At 44.3% G+C, this 19,406-nt stretch overlaps 2 protein-coding genes across 2 annotated transcripts in view; one reads left to right on the forward strand and one right to left on the reverse strand.

The window, feature by feature from the left end:
- The window catches only part of LOC148058794 (flotillin-1), an 88,271-nt gene that overhangs the window by 20,794 nt on the left and 48,071 nt on the right, over positions 1-19,406 (reverse strand). The window contains exons 13-15 of the mRNA XM_087782227.1: positions 11,931-12,263; positions 11,810-11,867; positions 8,179-8,275 (exon numbers count right to left, since the gene is read on the reverse strand). Of these exons, the coding sequence (XP_087638353.1) occupies positions 12,246-12,263 (18 nt within the window). The 3' untranslated portion in view covers positions 8,179-8,275; positions 11,810-11,867; positions 11,931-12,245. The remainder of the gene's footprint in view (positions 1-8,178; positions 8,276-11,809; positions 11,868-11,930; positions 12,264-19,406) is intronic.
- Positions 9,832-19,406, forward strand: part of sema3b (sema domain, immunoglobulin domain (Ig), short basic domain, secreted, (semaphorin) 3B) — a 51,520-nt gene continuing 41,945 nt past the window's right edge. Inside the window, exon 1 of the mRNA XM_087782225.1 lies at positions 9,832-10,194. The gene's annotated coding sequence lies outside the window, so the exon portion shown is untranslated. The remainder of the gene's footprint in view (positions 10,195-19,406) is intronic.

Below are 19,406 nucleotides of genomic sequence, written 5' to 3' on the forward strand. Positions count from 1 at the left end.
TCATCAATTTCAGAAGCCTCCACCTCCAAGGGACTTGTTGTATAAAGAAAGCAGGGCTGGAGAAGTGGAGCCATTATTACATCATAATGGACTCTCGTAACCTCTCGTTCGCCAAGATTTCAGAGCAACTTTATAAAGTAATGAGTGTAAAACATGATCGTGATGAGAAGTTACTGCGTCTTGAAGAGGAAGAACATTGACTACATGTCAGGAGTGTTGGAGTTTTACATGAGTTGAACTTTAATGATGTATGAACCATGTTGTGGCCCCTAATGGTTGGCAGACTACTGGTCCAACCAGCTCTTAATTTAATAGCAGCGAAGCTGCATTTCGTTCTCATTCATCGAGGTCATTGATTTCCCTCGCTCTAGAATCTCTTGATTTTCAATGACATTCTAGCAGAACTCTTGACACTCATCACCCGACTGTCTCTCAACTGCAAGTTCTTGGAAAAGCCCAGTTACAAACAGATCTGGTGCAAGAGATGCTGATAGTAGAAAAAAAAAATTGTAGATGTCGGACAAAAGCGGTGAAGCGTGAAACAACACGGCGCTGGAACACATTAGCTGGACGCTGAAGGCCGTCGATGTTGGACGAGGTCATCGCTTCTTCTCGGACCGTGTCACTTTCACAGGAGAGTAATTACAGCGAATGTTTAAGGAACATTTGGACACGTTTTAGATTGGCTGCTGGACTGAGGTGAAACTAAGGTGGACCTGCTGAAGCTGCACCTTCGCTCACACGAGGGGAAAACACTGTCAGAGACAAAGTGGTCGAGGGGACGAGGAGAGCCGGTACCAGGTCCAGTTGGCTGGAAATGATGCTGAGGAAGCACAAACTAAAGTAGCGACAACACAAACATGCTGCGGAGGAACCAGGCTGATAATCTGTCATGAGGCGACACTGAAGACGGGTCGACACCGAAGGACACACAAGGACGGTCGACCAATCAGGCTTCAGCTCTATCAACAGATTGATGATGCTCGATTGGTCCGTACCGTCAGACGACATCTTGCTGCTCACTAGTGAAACACAAGTCAAGCTTCTGCCCGGCTGCTGCGTGTTTGAATGACACTCCGGTTTGATGCAGATTAGAAACAAATGAGTGTCAGCTGTGTCCATGAACTGCTGCATCTCATATGCCAGTGTTTATACAACATGTGCTCTGCATCGCGTCCTCCGCGAACCTTCATCCATCCACATCCTTTGAAGACTGAAAATAGAAACTTTCATTTATTTTTGGTATCAAAAAATGTAGCTTTTTAAATCAGTGGTGAGGCGAATATATAAGGAAGGTTCAATTGGTGTCTGTCAAAGGTACTTTCACAAGAAAACACTTAATGTGCGACATATCTTTCCATCAGACAATCTTAATCAAACACTTCCTGACACTAACACGTGTTGATCTACAAACCAGCGTTTGGCAGCCTTTTCTGAGCTTTTAGCCTTCGATCCGTTTACCAGATCTTGAACGTTGTTAAACTCTCTTGTTGGAAGTGATTAGTATGAACAGTTCAAAGAGCCTCGTCCATGCTGGACACAGGAATCGTAAAAAAAAGGCCAAGTAGTAAAAGGCGGTGATGCAAGTGTGAAATGAAGGAGGCGAGTGTCTGGCAAGAGTCGATCTTGAGCACTTTAAAATGTGCCGTTCCTGGAATTCACCTGCAAGAAGCACCTTTTTGAAGATGCAAGAAAGATGAATAATTGAGCCAAATATGAGGAATTAAAAAATTTTAAACGTAAATTCACAGAAATATTGTCAAACTGGCTCTTTCAGCTTCTTTTTCTCTTCTTCTCTTCAGTTTCACTGTAAATCTGGACCATTTCTGTTCCTTAAACATCTGACTTCGTACAAAAAGTCCCTTTCTTCGTCCGCACTCATTCAATCTTACGGCATCAAATAGTCGCCCACAGATGTCATGGGTGAACCGTGACCTACAGAAATGCTACTCAAAGATAGTCTATGAAGATTTTAGTGTAGGCTGGACTAACCAAAGATGAGGAAATCATTTTTGCACTGGTACAAATGTAAGCTGTCCCGGTACAACGATTTAAAGCTAACTAAGCAGAAGGACCCTAAGTTAAGAGCTCCCTCAACATTCTCTCAATATTGGACTTTGGAAATTCCGTGTCGTAAAAACACCTTCCTTCCTTTTGCAGCTTAAACTCAGGATTTTCCCGCCCACTCAATTAGGTTTCCATGTGGAGCTTGTGAAACGAAGCTGGAATGATTCGTTTGAAATCGGGGTTTGGTTCGCCCACATCAGGAGGACGATACAAAAGGCTCTGCTCACACGTTGACTGGAGTCCAACTCTTGAATTCATTCATTGGAGGATGTTTTTAAGCATTTTGACAAATGACGTCTGGAATTTTCTTTTTTCCCTTCACCTTGATGTGGTTTGCATAATTTGACACAGGTGTAGGAAGACGCATGACTTTGACGGACTGCAGGACAGGAAAGCGGGTCCTTGAGTGAATTACCAACTTGAATGGACATGAATCGAATTATGACAGAAGCGTTAAATGAGTTGCAGGGAGAGAAAAAACAGCAAAGATTATTGTTCCCTTTAGTCTTCGTTGAAGACCTTTTGACACAAGGGGTCCGTCTTTTTGGGAAGATAAACTAAATACAAAGACTATTATTAATATTCATCCAAAGCATTTTAAATAGAAATATGTTACTTAAAATATCTGTTTTTATGTTTACAAAAACAACTTCAGCATCGTGTTCGTAATCTCTTCAGGGAAGAATATGTTAACCAACTTTATCGTTATTAAGGTGAAATTAATGACTTTCAAATGAGCCTAAATAGAGACAAACATGAAGCCAAACATTAAATAACATTAACCATGGTCTTCAGTTAACATTCTTAAACATCTCACTGACAAGAGAACCGCTGAAACTCTGGTATAATAAGGAGAACCTTCCACTCCCAGGCTTGTGTGTTTGTGCATCAGCAGGTTTGTTGACGTTCATCGAACACGTCTCTGGGCTGCCGGTTGGTTCCAGCCTGACTGTAAGCTCCGAGGGGCTGCCTGGGAATGTGGCCAGTGTTGTGTGTTCGTTCCCTCTCCATGCAGAACAACCCGCATCCCCCTCAAGCAAAACACCCTCAAGTGTCTTTGGCCAAGACTTCAGTTAAGTTCACAGAAACCAACAATGCAGACATCCACAAAATCTGGATTTTTCTGCCAACTTTCCAAAACAATCGCGGGCCCCCTCCCGGAGCTTCTGGCACCCCCTTTAGGTCAGTGTGTCATCCCATTGTACACCTCCTCATCCCCTTAAAACCTATTCTTTTTAGGCCTCTATCTGTTCACTCCCTCTTGATATCCACCTTCTTCTCTCCCTCCAGCGTTCACGCTGCTACTTTACCCCCCTCTTCCTTTCACGACGCTTCCATTCAGAACCCGAAAACAGCTGCTCCCACATTTGCATCCCCCATTATTTGTTTACAGATCTGGATGTATGCATTCCACTGATACACATATCCGTGTCTCCCTATTTTGCCTCCCGTCCTCGTCTCCAAAAGTGTTTTTATGGAACACATGTACTTGAATGAGCACAAGATTCATCCGCTTTCCATGGTTTATTCCACTCAACATCAGTCTCTTACGGAGCTTTGTTAACATTGAATCCAGTTATTGTCACGATATATGAAACTCCCAGGAGACGGAGCAGATTCTGCGGATGCGCGGAACTGGACTGCGAATGGAAAAACGGGACAGAAAAAAGGACGATAATGAAAGACGGATTAAAGCACCAGAGTATTTGGTCGACTGCTCTCAAGGTTTGAAGCTATCGCGTTGAGCTACTTATCAGACTTGAAGTGTCCTTGAGAAACACGACAAACAAACGGGCGTCTGCGCTGATACATATAAATTGACTTCTCTATCTGTAGAAGAAAAACAAGTCGACCATGACCACAGAGAAGGATTGTGCCGTGATGTACGACACATCTACACGCAAGGTCAACAGAACAGTGCACTATGGGAAGCTCACACATTCACACGGTAACACACAGTAACTTCGTCTCCCACTCTGGGCTGGAAATGTATTTGGTCTGGAGGCACCAGCTTATCAGTCTGCTGTGTCAGAACAGTGTGATCGGTATACATGGTGAGTCCAAACACTAGTTTGGCTATTGTACAGAAAGTGGGTACTACAAAGAGATGTTCCTACAGATAAACAAATGCATCTCATCAGAGAAAATGACTTCTACTCGGGGTTCAAAGAGGTATTTTGGATTATAATTGAGGTCAGAAGAGGTGAAAGACAAAAGTCTTCCATCTGGACGTTAAGAAAAAGATTCCAGCGATGAAGCCAAACCCAATTGTCGCAAAGTTCCAGAGATGGTTCTAGGAAGTAAACTTGTGTTCCTGGAAAAGCAGCTAAAGTCCCCCAGAGGAGGTCGGTCACCTGCTCAGGAAAGTCAACATTTCTCAGCAGATACTGGTGATTCTGGCGCCTGCTAAGATCTACTCATCTTCCTTCAGGTGTTTTCTGTTCAACTTTGGTTTGACCGAAGGAATATCAACCCCCCCAACAATCAGGAGGGAAGTCATGTTTAAATTGGGTTAGAATCAACCATTTTTTCCAAGGTAGGTCAGAAAAATGAAAAGCATATAAACATTCAAGCCTCACAGCTGCTGTGAACAAATAAATAATAAAGTGATTATGAGGATCATTTGAAAAAAAAATCGTACTTATTTTTGAAGCGATGATAATCCCATGAATGTTTATTGAAGTGTTGAATAAGATGCTAATCCTACGATCATCCTTCTAGTAGATCCAAGTGTTTTTGGAAATTTCCGGGCTATTCATAGATTTAGAAATACCCAGACCGTGTTTGAATCAAAGCAATCGATTCTTCCACGGCCTGAAGTTTTCTTTCTTTTTATTTAGTCTTGATCATTAAAAGATTATAAAAATATCTTTTAGATTTTCCTTTGCACACGTTTTTTCAAAATCCAGCCACATCTGTCTGAAAAAACACGGTCATTTAGACAAAGCTTGATTATATTTTGTTTTTCAACATTTCAAAGAGCAAATTATCGAAAACTATCTCTCAGTTTCCAATTATTTTCAGTCTGGAAAATTCCACAGAGCCTGGTTTGTTCCTTTTTCTACATCTTTTCTCAATTTCTAGTTGGAAATTAAAGTCGAAATGTTGATTCAGAAGAAGTTAAAAGTGGTAATTAAGCTTTACTTTTCATTTTGGAATCTATTTTTAGAGAATAAAATACTCTTTTTTCTATCTCACAGTATAAGTTATACACTGTTGATGCTGTGAGTGAGGGATGGATCAATATAGATCCTCCATGTCTTACTTCAGAACTAATGCCTGTACAAACTGCTGTCATCACTGGGCCTCAAACACAAATTTATATTCCTTGTGAATGTCATGACAATTTAAGCATCTAAATCCCTTCGACCCGATAAGCAGATGTTGACAACAGACACATTTAAAAGATCGCCCCGAAGCATCAACAGACTCCCGTCTGTTTGTCCGACAGCCTTGCTAAAGCGTCGACCTCCGTGTACGAGAGATTTGCGGAGAAGACGAACAGCGAGCGACTATGTTTTCTTCTGCCGGCGCTTCAATCGCATCTTTGTCGTCCTCTCACCCCCAGAAATGTGTTTTTGTCTTTTTTTTCACACTTCCATGAATGAAGAGTTTGTCTTGGACGAGGGTGTTTGAGCCGAGCTACACACATGGTGACACAGGCTCAGGTTCGTGCCGCACACGTAAGTGCACACGAACCTGAGCCCAGACCTGCACCGAGGGACGGGGTCACGAGGCGTTCAAGTCAATGATGTTCTGATCTTAACGGAACAAAGCGAGTCTTCTTCAGAGAAGCAGAACAGAACATTTCTGATGATGAACATCCACGTGACCAGATTTCCAAACTGCAAGAAAACCCCTCTTTTGGTCGTGATCCATTCAAAAACTGTGTGTGCGTTTGTGTGCGTGAGCGGGCGGGACTTGAAGCAGGTGCAGGACTTTGCATTTCTTTATAGCAATAAAAAAAAAAAATGGGTGCAACGGTGTGTTGGACTCATCAGAGCCTCGGAACCGTGAACCCCCAAATTCATTTTATTGCTCTGCAGCACACAAAGCTGGGTTGATTGGAAAAACACCTGACCTCAGTGTGTGTGTGTGTGTGTGTGTGTGTGTGTGTGTGTGTGTGTGTGTGTGTGTGTGTGTGTGTGTGTGTGTGTGTGTGTGTGTTTGTGCTCAGACGCCACAACATGAGGGACAGGTGGAGTCCAGAGAGCGTGCTCGGAAACTCTGACTATCCAAGCGGGTGTGTCGGTGTGAGTGTGTGTGTAGGTTTGCGTGTGTGTGCAGGTGTGTGTGTGTGTGTGCGTGCGTGTGTGAAGGTGAAATCTTTTGTCCCGGGGAGCGCCGGCGTGTACGCGAGCGCCGTGGCGTGGGATCGATTGATGGACGGATACATCCACTGTGGTCTTTGAAGTGTAAACTACATTCTCTTTCCCAAGTTTTTGCGGATGAAATATTGATACGAGGAGGAGGTTCTGCGGCAGGAAGACACGAGGAGCCAGAACTGTTTTAGAAGTCACGACAAAAAAAAGAGTCAAATCCTGCTCCAGGGTTGATGAGACGCCTTCATGTGGACCGGTAACAAAAGGTCTGAAGAAACATCCGTCCCACAGATGTTGGGAGGGGGAACCTGGTGACCTTCTGGCTTCTCTCTGTGTGGTAAAGATCCACCGTGTAATTGGAGGACGGGACAAAGAACCGCCAAGGTGAAGGCTCACAGGTAGACGCACGTCTGTGCTCGGGTTCATGTGTGTGTTTGAGGCCAGACGTCGGTGTTGACAATAGCCTGTTGAGAGCGGGGAGGGGTCCGCCCTCGTTAAAGGAGGCCTTGGACAAACACAGAATGAAGGCAGGAGGTCGAGGGAGGCAGACGTAAATGAATGTAGGCGTCGAAGAAAACATCCATGTTTGATGAGGCGCACGGATGAGCTCGTCCAGATGAAGGAGAAGCAAACTGAAGGCAGAACCACAGGCTCGTCCTCCGGGTAAAGGTTAGACCCGATGGCAACAAGGTCAGGTGTGTGTGGTGTGTGTGTGTGCGGTGTGTGTGCGGTGTGCAGAGATGGTGTCTTCTGATGTAGTCAGTGATGGAATCGATAACCGATAAATAAGTAATAAGCCCCAAAATATCAAAGGGCAGCAGCCGGACCGACTGATTGAAAACTCCTGGGTGGAGGAAGGGTGTGTCAGAGCTGTGGTGTGTGTGTGTGTGAGTGTGTGAGTGTGTGAGTGTGTTTGAACACATATTGTTGACGCTGCCAGAGGGGAGCAACAATTCTCCACGCTCATGTCCGGTTTGTGACACAGTGACTCTCAGGCTTACGGCCTTTGTGCCCGTATCAGATATCAGCTCCAGATAAAAGACGCTCCGGCCGAAGGGAAAGATGAAAGAGTGGGATTAGCAGACGGAACGCTGGGAAAACTATCCTGAACAAATACATTTCAATGCTGCCACTCGGTGCAAGTGTTGCATTAGCTGGTGACGGTGATAACGGTGCTTATGACACGTCAGTAGAAATACCAACAACTATCAAAGGATCCAGACTCTACTCTCAGTGAATCATCCGTCGTATCCAGGAGCAACCGCTCAATACGGAGCAACTGAATGACTTCCATCTTCCTTCATTGGACCACAGAAGAAGACTTCTACAGTAGCACCCCTGAAACAAGCCGACCCCCCACATTATCTAAGTTTAATGTAAGAAGAAACAATGGATTTGTCGCTTCTCTTACGAACCCTGATCCAGGAAATCATTGTATTTTCAATTTATATTTGTATTATTTTATAAGTCCACACAACAGATGGAAGGTATGATTGTGTTTACATTCTTTTTGTTCTATTCTGTCATCACCATGAAAATGGCGTTGGGTTTATAACAGTCAAGTAAAAACCTTTTTATGATTCTGATTTTCTAATTGTAGTTTGTCATATTTATGTGATACACAAACACACACAGAAGAGTATTTGATTTAACTTTTAACTGTTGAATCAACTGTATTTCATCTTTGGAATGCAGATCTAATATTGACCAAGTTATTGTGAATGACTTCCCGCGTTTTTGTTTAGTCAAAAATAATTGGAGTTGTTTCGGGAAATAAGCTTGTTTTTACCTCGTTCCACCGACACCAGTGGAGTCCTGGACTGGTACTCGTCACTTCCTGAGCAGAAGAACTCGTCTCAGAGCCTGGAGACGCTGTCGGTTCTGACCTACATCGAAGCAGAGAAGACGTTCAACCTTTGAAATAAACTGTTCAAGTTTAAAATTTAATTTCCTGAAGCTGACTTTGCTCGTCAACACTGTTGATTATTGATAGACATCATGCAGACAACAACGGTCCTACAGGGACACAAGTTGAACTACACACTTTTGAAGATTCTCTGATCATTAAATAACACTGTCTTGTGAAAAGCATGTTATGTGTTGAATAGTTATCATGAATTTACGTTATATTGTCAGAAAACTTGTTTCTGTTGAGTTTGACCCGAGAATGATTGAAAAACAAGTGAATTGAAAAGTGTCTTCAAGTCTAAGACTCCCTGACGGAACAAACGATTCATTGAGCTCAACGTAAACGAGGGTCAGCCTCAAGTCAAGTACAAGTCTGCTCTCGTCCCGAAAAGATCACAAGCATTAGATATGTTGATAAATGCTCTCTATGGTCTGAACTCATTACTTTTAGATTAGAGTTGCTATTTAAAAAAAAATTCTCTTGAAAGTTTAAAGGGAAACTAATGATCAACTCATGTGTCATAAAGTAAATGTTCTTCTCTTCAAGATACAGTGAGTCTCTCATTATGACCATGATTTACACTCATTACTTTATAAAGTTGCTCTGAAATCTGGACGAACGAGAGGTTACGAGAGTCCATTATGACGTAATAATGGCTTCTCTCTGTAATTCAATTCAATTCAATTTTATTTAAAGTGTCTTATCTTAACAAAGTTATCTCAAGACACTATACAGTTGAAATAAGACTACAGTTGATTAAGGAAAAATAGATCCAGCAATTCAACAAAGAGCAAGAAACAAAACACTGTACAGTGAGCAATGGAGAGGAAAAACTTCCTTTTAGAAGCAGAAACCTCGAGCGGAACCAGACTCATTGTTGACGGCCTGCCGCTTTGACCGGCTGGGAGGAAGGATGGGGGGGTAGACAGATGGATAAGGAGAGAAGTGAGGGAGGATAGAGTGAGAGAAAAGAGGAGAGTGTAGGAGGGTCCAGGGTAATCAGGCCCTGCTTTGTTTATACAACAAGTCCCTAGGCGGTGGAGACTTCCGGGATTGACGACACGCCGTGACAAACCTCCATGTTTGTCTAATCACAGCAGAGTGGGTGTGGTTATGGTCGACGAGATTTCATCTCCAGAACAACAAAGTGTTTTCAGTGGGCGGAGCTTAAGATCCTTTTCTAACGTCAACAAGTCTCGTGTCTCACAATGTGTTGGTTCGAAACCACGTGACGAAGAACTACCAGTTGACATCAGCGCTCAGTTCGTCCTGATAACGATCCATTCACTCCGAAGGAACCTGTCGCGTGGTCGACCTTTGACCCGGCAGGTCGAGGACACTCCGGCGACAGCGGGAGGAAGTGACTTCACCTCTGGACTGAAGGAGTGTCGCCCGAAGGAGGAGGAGGAGGCGTCGGTGCAGCAGGAGTCGCTGCTTCACGCTCCGCCGAGCAGAGGAAAGAAATCTGTCACGGAGCAGCAAAGTCAGGAAGGAGACGAGGAGGCGAGGAGACGAGGAGACGAGGAGACGAGGAGACGAGGAGACGAGGAGGGGACGAGCACACATAAAGTGAGAGGAGAAATCTATCTTTTCGTCCCACCTCCTCACCGTCTTTCCCTCCCTCCTTCCCCCGTCGGAGGGAAGAGTGCAGGAGAGAGGGAAGGAACGAAGCAGGACTTCTCGCAGGACCTTTGGAGTTCCGACCTCTCACACACACACACACACACACACACACACACACACACACGGCTGTGATACGATCACTCCAGGAGCGAGAGACGGAGATAGATGTGAGATCGGGAGATAGATAGCCTTGTGGACTATTTAACTACCATGACGGCCCCTGCAGAGAGGAGAGAGGCTCGCAGGACGTGAGGAGAAGCTGCTGATGACAAGGTGAGATTTTCATTTACATCTGAACGCTGCGTGGAATCTTATCAGGTGATGATGTCACTCGTGGAGGAAGTTGCGAGTGTGTTCGTGGGTTTTAAAGTACAGTGGAGATGTTTTCACTCCACATCCCAACTTAAAATGATGTCGTTTACTTTGAGAGGTTTTTTTTTTAAAGAGTCTTTTATGCTGTTGGAGACATGATGACAACGACTTCATATCTGATCACAGGCGTCCTGAGATAATGTAGCGCTCGCTGGATTTAGACTTCAGGCTATTTTAAGAGAGAGTTTTGTATTTGCTTAGTTTTGATCATCTGCGAACGAATGAGGAAGAGGACGGAGCGTATCTTCCTGTCGACGCACTGACCACGTCCTGTCGCCTCAGGAGTACAAATAAAGTTGTATAGAACGGGTTGACAATAAGGAAGAAAAGCTCCATAGTATGTGGTCTCTCTCTTCTGAGGTGTTATTGTGCTCCATCCCTCGGCTCCTCCCTCTGCTCTCCATCCTGCAGCACTTTTGTTCCCTAATCTCATCGACTTGTGCTTTTGTGCAGGTTTCGAACTGAAACCCTCGACGAATGACAGGAGCTTACGCTTCTTCTTTCATCTCGTCTCTTCTTCTTCTGTCGTTTTCTTTCTCTCTCGGCTCCGAGACTCATTTCATTGTGAGATCTATACGTTTTCTAAAGTCACAGGTGTGCGTTCAGTGTGTCGTCTCTTCCATTCAAGACCTGTAATCCCGGTTCTTATGGACCCTTTACAAGTCCTGCACCCAGACCCGCCTGTACCTGCACGAGACCCTGCTATGACTGTACTGTTGAACCCACAGATGAGACATACTGGCCCGAGTTCAGCAGGTTTTACTCAAACACGCGTGACTCAATTGGATTGTTGTTCTTTAAAATGATTGATTGATCAACATGCATCAGAACAAGGATTTAAAACAAACACACGTGTGTTTAATTCACAACATTAACCAGTGACGTCAACGACACACACTTCCTTCTCATGTCCGACTGAAACTTCATAATATATTATACAAATATTATTAAATATATTTTTAGAATTTTTTTTGATATCTGAAAATAATTCTTTATTACATATAGATTTATATTATTTTCATTATCTAACATTTAGATAATGTAGGAGCAGGTTTACATTTTTAATATATAGCCTTATTACAAGTTAATATGTCTATTATATGTCTATTAAATGTCTATGATATGTCTATTAAATGTCTATTATATGTCTATTATCTGTCTATTATTTGTTGATTATATGTCTATTAAATGTCTATTATATGTATATTATATGTCTATTATTTGTTGATTATATGTCTATTATATGTCTATTACTATGTCTTTCTTTTGGCTTGAAGTACCTAAAGTGAGCCTCAGAATGATGTGGATCTGGTTCATGATAACGATGATTTTAAATGGATAAGAAACTTCACTGAAACAGTGACTGTAAGCGACACTCGTGGGTCTCTTGACGGCCTCATTATGTTTATAATTTAACATTAAAATGTACTTTTAGCCTTTTATATATTCCTTGAATGATTAACTACAATCATTTCTACATTGAAATGTTGTTTTCATACATTTTAACAGCAAATACCTTCATCTCTTCACGTGTTGCTCCGGGTGACGTCGTTCGTCTTCATCCGTCCGTCAAACTGCGGACAGAGATTCACGACGGACTCACTTCCTGTGTGTCGAAGGAGCAGCAGCAGTGTTACCTTCACGCCGCGTCCATCATCGCCACGTATTCACTCCGTGTTCGCCGAGCGCATCGAGGTCGAGGCGTTGAGTCGGAGGACGGTCTGCGGACTGGAGGTCACGTTGAGGTCAGCGATCCGTGGACACACCTTGGAACCCATTAACCCCCGATTCAACCTGCCACAGTCAAGAAACCCATTAACCTTCCTCTGCAGCCGCTGCACCTTATCAGGTGTGATCTGGAGCCGCGGCAGGAAGTGAGCGAGGATTGTGTGGAAGCTTCTTGTAAACAGTCGGATGATGACGACGACTTATCTCTTCATCTAACGGTGCGTTCAAGTCTTTACGCGAGCCTGTGGAAAACAAGTCAGAGATGAATGAAGGAAACATGTTTAGCGAGAGAGAGTTTGAGTGACAGTCCTGCATCATTCAACGAGGTTACAGCTGCACGGTGCAAATATCTCTCGCTCTCTACATGTATGTTTTCCTCGTATATATTTAATATTCACGGCACAAGAGCGAGGGGAATAAATACTCATGACTACATGATCACTTTCCGAGAACCGTCGTGGTTTTCGTCATAAATTCTCCGCAAGAATTCTGCTGATGTTTCCAGCGAGTGACGGATGGAAGGACGAGGTCACAGGAACATCTGGCCGGTCACGTTTGAAAAGATAAGTTCCTCACACAAGAAGATTGAGATGTGAACGACAACTCGTCCGACTCTGACACACAAGTGGAAACGGTTTAAAAGACAAGCGTGACAGGATTATTTACCTCAACCTACACCTGTTGGTTCTGAGCATCTTAGCAGATTTTAATGGAGTCTTGATTACACTTTACTTTACACGTGTTCAACAACATTTAGACAAACAACCAAGACATGTGTGTGTGTGAGTTTGTACTCATGGATTTGTGCAGATGTGTAGATGATGAGTGTGTACTTGCATGTATGTGTGTGAGTTTGTACTCATGGATTTGTGCAGATGTGTAGATGATGAGTGTGTACTTGCATGTATGTGTGTGAGTTTGTACTCCTGGATTTGTGCAGATGTGTAGATGATGAGTGTGTACTTGCATGTATGTGTGTGAGTTTGTACTCATGGATTTGTGCAGATGTGTAGATGATGAGTGTGTACTTGCATGTATGTGTGTGAGTTTGTACTCATGGATTTGTGCAGATGTGTAGATGATGAGTGTGTACTTGCATGTATGTGTGTGAGTTTGTACTCATGGATTTGTGCAGATGTGTAGATGATGAGTGTGTACTTGCATGTATGTGTGTGAGTTTGTACTCATGGATTTGTGCAGATGTGTAGATGATGAGTGTGTACTTGCATGTATGTGTGTGAGTTTGTACTCATGGATTTGTGCAGATGTGTAGATGATGAGTGTGTACTTGCATGTATGTGTGTGAGTTTGTACTCATGGATCTGTGCAGATGTGTAGATGATGAGTGTGTACTTGCATGTATGTGTGTGAGTTTGTACTCTTGGATTTGTGCAGATGTGTAGATGATGAGTGTGTACTTGCATGTATGTGTGTGAGTTTGTACTCTTGGATTTGTGCAGATGTGTAGATGATGAGTGTGTACTTGCATGTATGTGTGTGAGTTTGTACTCCTGGATCTGTGCAGATGTGTAGATGATGAGTGTGTACTTGCATGTATGTGTGTGAGTTTTTACTCATGGATTTGTGCAGATGTGTAGATGATGAGTGTGTACTTGCATGTATGTGTGTGAGTTTGTACTCATGGATCTGTGCAGATGTGTAGATGATGAGTGTGTACTTGCATGTATGTGTGTGAGTTTGTACTCCTGGATCTGTGCAGATGTGTAGATGATGAGTGTGTACTTGCATGTATGTGTGTGAGTTTGTACTCATGGATCTGTGCAGATGTGTAGATGATGAGTGTGTACTTGCATGTATGTGTGTGAGTTTGTACTCCTGGATCTGTGCAGATGTGTAGATGATGAGTGTGTATCTCAATGTATGTGTGTGAGTTTGTACTCATGGATCTGTGCAGATGTGTAGATGATGAGTGTGTACCTGCATGTATGTGTGTGAGTTTGTACTCTTGGATTTGTGCAGATGTGTAGATGAATGTGTACTTGCATGCATGTGTGTGTAAGTGTGTAAGTAAGTAATACTTATTTGTAAAGTTCCACTCATGGATTTGTGCAGATGTGTAGATGAGTGTGTATCTGTATGTGTGTGTACTCTAGGACTTGTGAAGATGGCTAGATGAGTGTGTAGGTGTGTGTACCTGCATGTATGTGTGAAAGTTTTTTGTTTACTATTGGACTTGTGCAGATGTGTAGATGTGTGTGTACCAGCATGTATGCGTGTGAGTTTGTACTCTTGGACTTGTGCAGATGTGTAGATGATTGTGTATCTGCATGTGTGTGTGTTTGCCCGATGTGAGAGTGTAGATGTGTGTGTACTTGCATGTGTGTGTGTACTCTCTGTGCTAGCGCCTTGAGCGCTCATGCAGTGCTGAAGGTGGAAAGAAATAACAAGATTCTAACCATCCCTGAACACACACTCAGCCACACCGACACACACACACCCTCGCACATGTTAAATACAAGTGTGTGTCCCGGAGGAGGGCTGGAGAGGCTTATTCGGAGGATTGTGGCGTTCTGCAGTGTGGCTGACAGATAAGAGGGAGGCGAGGACCTGCCGGGGCGACACGCTCGCGAGCGCACGTACTCCCGGCGTCCTCCTCACTCCTGCACCTGTCAATCAAAGCCACCGCCAGCCTCCAGTGACGCTCAGGAACTCTGGTGCGTCGTTTGAGCGTCAGAGCGTCCGTGAGTTAAGATGCAACGAAGGTCTTCGTCTCCACCTTCAAAGTTCTGAACGACACATGAGTTCTGAACCGTCATCGACTCTTCACATGTGGACACAAGAATCAAAAAAGGACCAAAGAAACGGGACATGAAGTGCATAAAAAGATATATCGGACTGAAAACTCGATGATATAGAGTTTGTTTTCGATTATATTTTGCTCGTTGAGAAGTTTATTTTTGACACCAAAACTCACTCAAGTTACCTCTGAGAAGATCCAGTCATTTTTACGAGATGAAAACATGTTCCAGAGAACACTCCTCAGTACAAATGACATACATGTTTGACATGTTTGACATGTTTTTATCTTTTGTGCCGCCTGGTCAAAGAATGTGTCGTAGACTGGGACCAGTTCCAGGCCCGTTGTTGCTACAACCACTGCTATAAACCACTGCTGTAAACAACTATACATCTTGGTTAAGCATCTTCCAAAACTAAGCTTTCATTTATTCATTTTCTACCGGTTTTCCCTTGTGGGGGTCACAGGGAGACTGCAGACTATCCCAGTTTCATTGGGCGACAGGCGGGGACACCCTGGACAGGACGCCAGTCTGTCTCAGGACACACACACAGATAACCATTCACACACACACTCATATCTATGGACGATTTCCCCAAGTTCTCAATCAACCTCTGTATGTTTTTGGACTGTGGGAGGAAACCAGAGTGTCCAGAGTAAACCCACACAACACGGGGAGAACAAACAAACTTCACACAGAAAGGTGTGGCTTGGCCTGGAAGCAAACCAGCAACCTTCTTGCTGTGAGGCGACTGTGCGCCCTAACTAAGCTTATTATTGAAAATAATCTTTCAAAAATAACCAAAAAAACTGCATTTGTTGTTCACAGATATAAGAGAACGAAAGGCTTGTATTATAATATTATATTTAACTTTTGCCCGTTCTGATGAGATGTTAAGTCAGATCTTCGACCTCATCTCTGTCGTTCGTGTCTTCTGCCATTTTTTTAATTCCTAAAATACGACCCTGGCTTTGATTCCATTGTCGGTCCTGGTCTTCCTGTATTATGCTATAGTCCCGGCGGGCTCCGACCCCGGAGCCTCCCCACCAAAACCACGAACCCACCCACTGACAAAAACCTTTCTGCTGGTGCCCTTGGCCTCCCTCGTCTCCCCCCCACCACAGCCACCCTCCCCCAGCCTCCTGGCAGCTCCTCCAGGCAGGCTAATTGACTCAGTCCCGTGGGGGGATCATGGCACATTTCTAATTTGGCTTCCCCTTCCCCACATAAAAGCTACATATTCCTTACAACCCCCTCCATCCTTCGCTCCTGTCAACACACCCTCTATACTTGTCACTATATCGTTGGTTGTATTATTAACTCAAATATTTGAATACATGTTTTTTAAGTGTGTATCGTTCATGACCACTAGATAAAAGAGTGACTTCTGACCCCGGGGTTCACCTTCACAGATAAAGGGGTGTGTCTCCTTGTGTCTGCCTCGTCCCTCTGAAGAGAAGAAGCTAGTTCGACATATATATTTATTTTTTTAATGCACCTCACGGCCCCGTTTTCTGTGAATCTGGACGCTAAATGTCATTTTATTTATGACTCTTTCTTTGAGAAGTGAGTCGTAGAAAAACATCACTGAACCTAAAGTGAACTTGAATATTTGCAGCATGTTCTGATGCTCGTGTTGCTCGTGATTTACGTGTGTGTTTTAAAGATGCTACGTTTCTGGTGTTACGAGGCAGTAAATGACAGTGTCGGCCTGTCGTTTAAAGAACACGTTCATGTCTGGAGCGCGTTATTGCAGGCGAGAGGTTATTATTCCACGCTCACTGACGAGTGACGTTAACGACGGACGCAGGCAGGTTCGTGCAGAGCGGCGACAGTCGGAAGAAACAGGAAAAAATGCTTGGTATGGAGTTAAAGTTCCAGAAGCCGTTTGACGAACGACATTTACAGATGGACATGGTTTGAGTTGGCGGGTCAGGGGGCTTGTGGTAAAGACATTTGACACGTGGAGTCGGTCTTGAGAGGGGAAACAGTGAGGAAACGTCCAACCGGTTGATCATCTCTGGAAGTCGAGCCAAGCTTGAGAAAGTATCCTTTTTCTTTTTGGCCGTCAATGTTCTCGCCATCAAGAGTCGGGGGTCCCCGTGGCGACAGGCTGGAGTAGAAACGAGTCCCACAAACAGAAGCCTTTGAACGTCGTTAACTCATCTTGAAAATTCCCCGCGAGGCAAAAGGTTTACATCTGATCCCCTAAATGTCACTTTGAGTCTCTAAGAGTCAGACGTTTGATCTCGTAAAGAACATTTTTTCTTGTCACTTTCAAGTGTGAAAAACACAAGAGTCTCTATTCACCGGATTTACTCAAGAGTTTAAAACACTTTGGGCTAATGATGAATTAAATAGAGAAAAGAAATGAGTATAAGGGATAGTTAAACGTTAATATAATGCACTTTGATTCACTCAGGAACAGTTAGGACACCCTGGACAGCTAGCCTGGTACAGATGCACAACATTTAGTTATCCCTGTATGGTTTTCAGACTGTAGGAGGAACCCGGAGTTCCTAGAGTAAAGCTGGAAGCGAACATAGAACTTGCTGTAACCATTTTGCTTGATCTATATAAAAGTTTGCCGTCGACACAGATGGTAGGAAGCCTGATATAGTGACACCTCGTTCATTAAGCCCTTAATGTACATCTGTGTGTGTGTGTGTGTGTGTGTGTGTGTGTGTGTGTGTGTGTGTGTGTGTGTGTGTGTGTGTGGGGGGGGGGGGGTTCAAACGGTCTTTGTGGTCCATATGTCCATTTACTTCTCATGAATCCCTCAGTACTGCTGGCCTGACTTCACAAGAAAGATGCTCATCATCTATAAGCTGTTGCAAGCGGGACATGGCGTTGAGCGAGTGCTCATGGGAAATGTGGTCTCGTCGGGCTAAACACTACCACTGTAGTCCCCTGTAGTCCACTGTAGTCCCCTGTAGTCCCCTGTAGTCCACTGTAGTCCACTGTAGTCCCCTGTAGTCCCCTGTAGTCCCCTGTAGTCCACTGTAGTCCCCTGTAGTCCCCTGTAGTCCACTGTAGTCCACTGTAGTCCCCTGTAGTCCACTGTAGTCCACTGTAGTCCCCTGTAGTCCACTGTAGTCCCCTGTAGTCCACTGTAGTCCCCTGTAGTCCCCTGTAGTCCCCTGTAGTCCACTGTAGTCCCCTGTAGTCCACTGTAGTCCCCTGTAGTCCCCTGTAGTCCCCTGTAGTCCCCTGTAGTCCACTGTAGTCCACTGTAGTCCACTGTAGTCCACTGTAGTCCCCTGTAGTCCACTGTAGTCCACTGTAGTCCACTGGCGTCGCTCGACTTCAAATCCCTTGGACTCGCTTTAAAGAAAATATGCCAATCAAAGGACATGAGTGGCTAAATTCAAATATGTTTTGAATCGTGGATCAACTTAATAAGTACCAGTCAGAAGCAGTCTGAGTACGACCCAGTTGACACAATCATTCTGAACTGAATAAATCCAAAGACTTCTACAAAAAACTTCCAAGTTTTCTCCTTAAACTTCCAGAACTTGGATGACCAAATATTTACCGACTCCAAGTCCAAGGCTTCAGCGCTCAACAAAAACGGACTCATTGAGTCGTCAACACGGCCAAATACATACGCTGTCCAAGGAGGATATTAGTGTCAGGATCGATCAATCTGATCTGGATCAAGATGTGAACCTGAAGCAAACTAAGTCTTGTGAAGATTCATTCACTTGTTCAGCTTTTGTTTAAATAAGAAACATCACATCGATCATCTAAGTGTCATCCTATGTTTGATCCAAGATAGCTGAGGCACAGAAATAAGGAAGAAGAAGAAGAAGTCATAACATCTGTATCCAAATCTGTATTCTGTTTCCTGCATCCTTCCTCCTCCTCCTGCTCCTCCACGGACATGAAATAGTCATTAGGAGTCCTGGTAATCCAGCCCACCCGTCCTCCCACATTAGCTAATGTGCGTCAGACGTCAGCGAGTGTCCATGTGTGCTCCAGTATACGATATATCTGTACGTGCATCGGCGTGCGTCAGCAACTCGCTCCGCCTGACAAGAGTTTTCTCTTCGCCGGTGGACAGGCGCTGAATAATGGAAGCTCGGGAACACGACGTGACGACCAGACGCCAGTTCAAGAGGCAGGAATAGAAGGAGGACACGTGGGGAAGGAGGGCCTTTTCCCTCCTCGCAAGTCTGAAAGTGGACTTTTCTCAATTGATCTTCTCCACTTCAAAGTTTGTTTGTGTCTCGTCCGACACACACTCGTCCGACACACGCTCGTCCGACACACGCTCGTCCGACACACACTCGTCCGACACACGCTCGTCCGACACACGCTCGTCCGACACACGCTCGTCCGACACACACTCGTCCGACACACACTCGTCCGACACACACTCGTCCAATTAGTGTCGGGCGGAGAGTTTGTGTCGGTGGAAGAAATCAACACCTTCGAAGCCACAAACTGTACGACAAAGCAGAATGTGACACAACACGACACTCGCGGAGATGACAGGGCAATATCCGATCTCCCAGAGCGTCCGTGTCACGTTCGGATCTCTTCATATGAAGGCGATGCTACCTGCGCCTCACGCTCGCCCGCTGGACGGAGTGGATAATGACAGTGTGTCAACAGAAAGTGTCA

Source organism: Callionymus lyra, chromosome 19 (genome assembly GCF_982586985.1).
Source record: "Callionymus lyra chromosome 19, fCalLyr1.hap1.1, whole genome shotgun sequence".
NCBI lineage: Eukaryota > Metazoa > Chordata > Actinopteri > Syngnathiformes > Callionymidae > Callionymus > Callionymus lyra.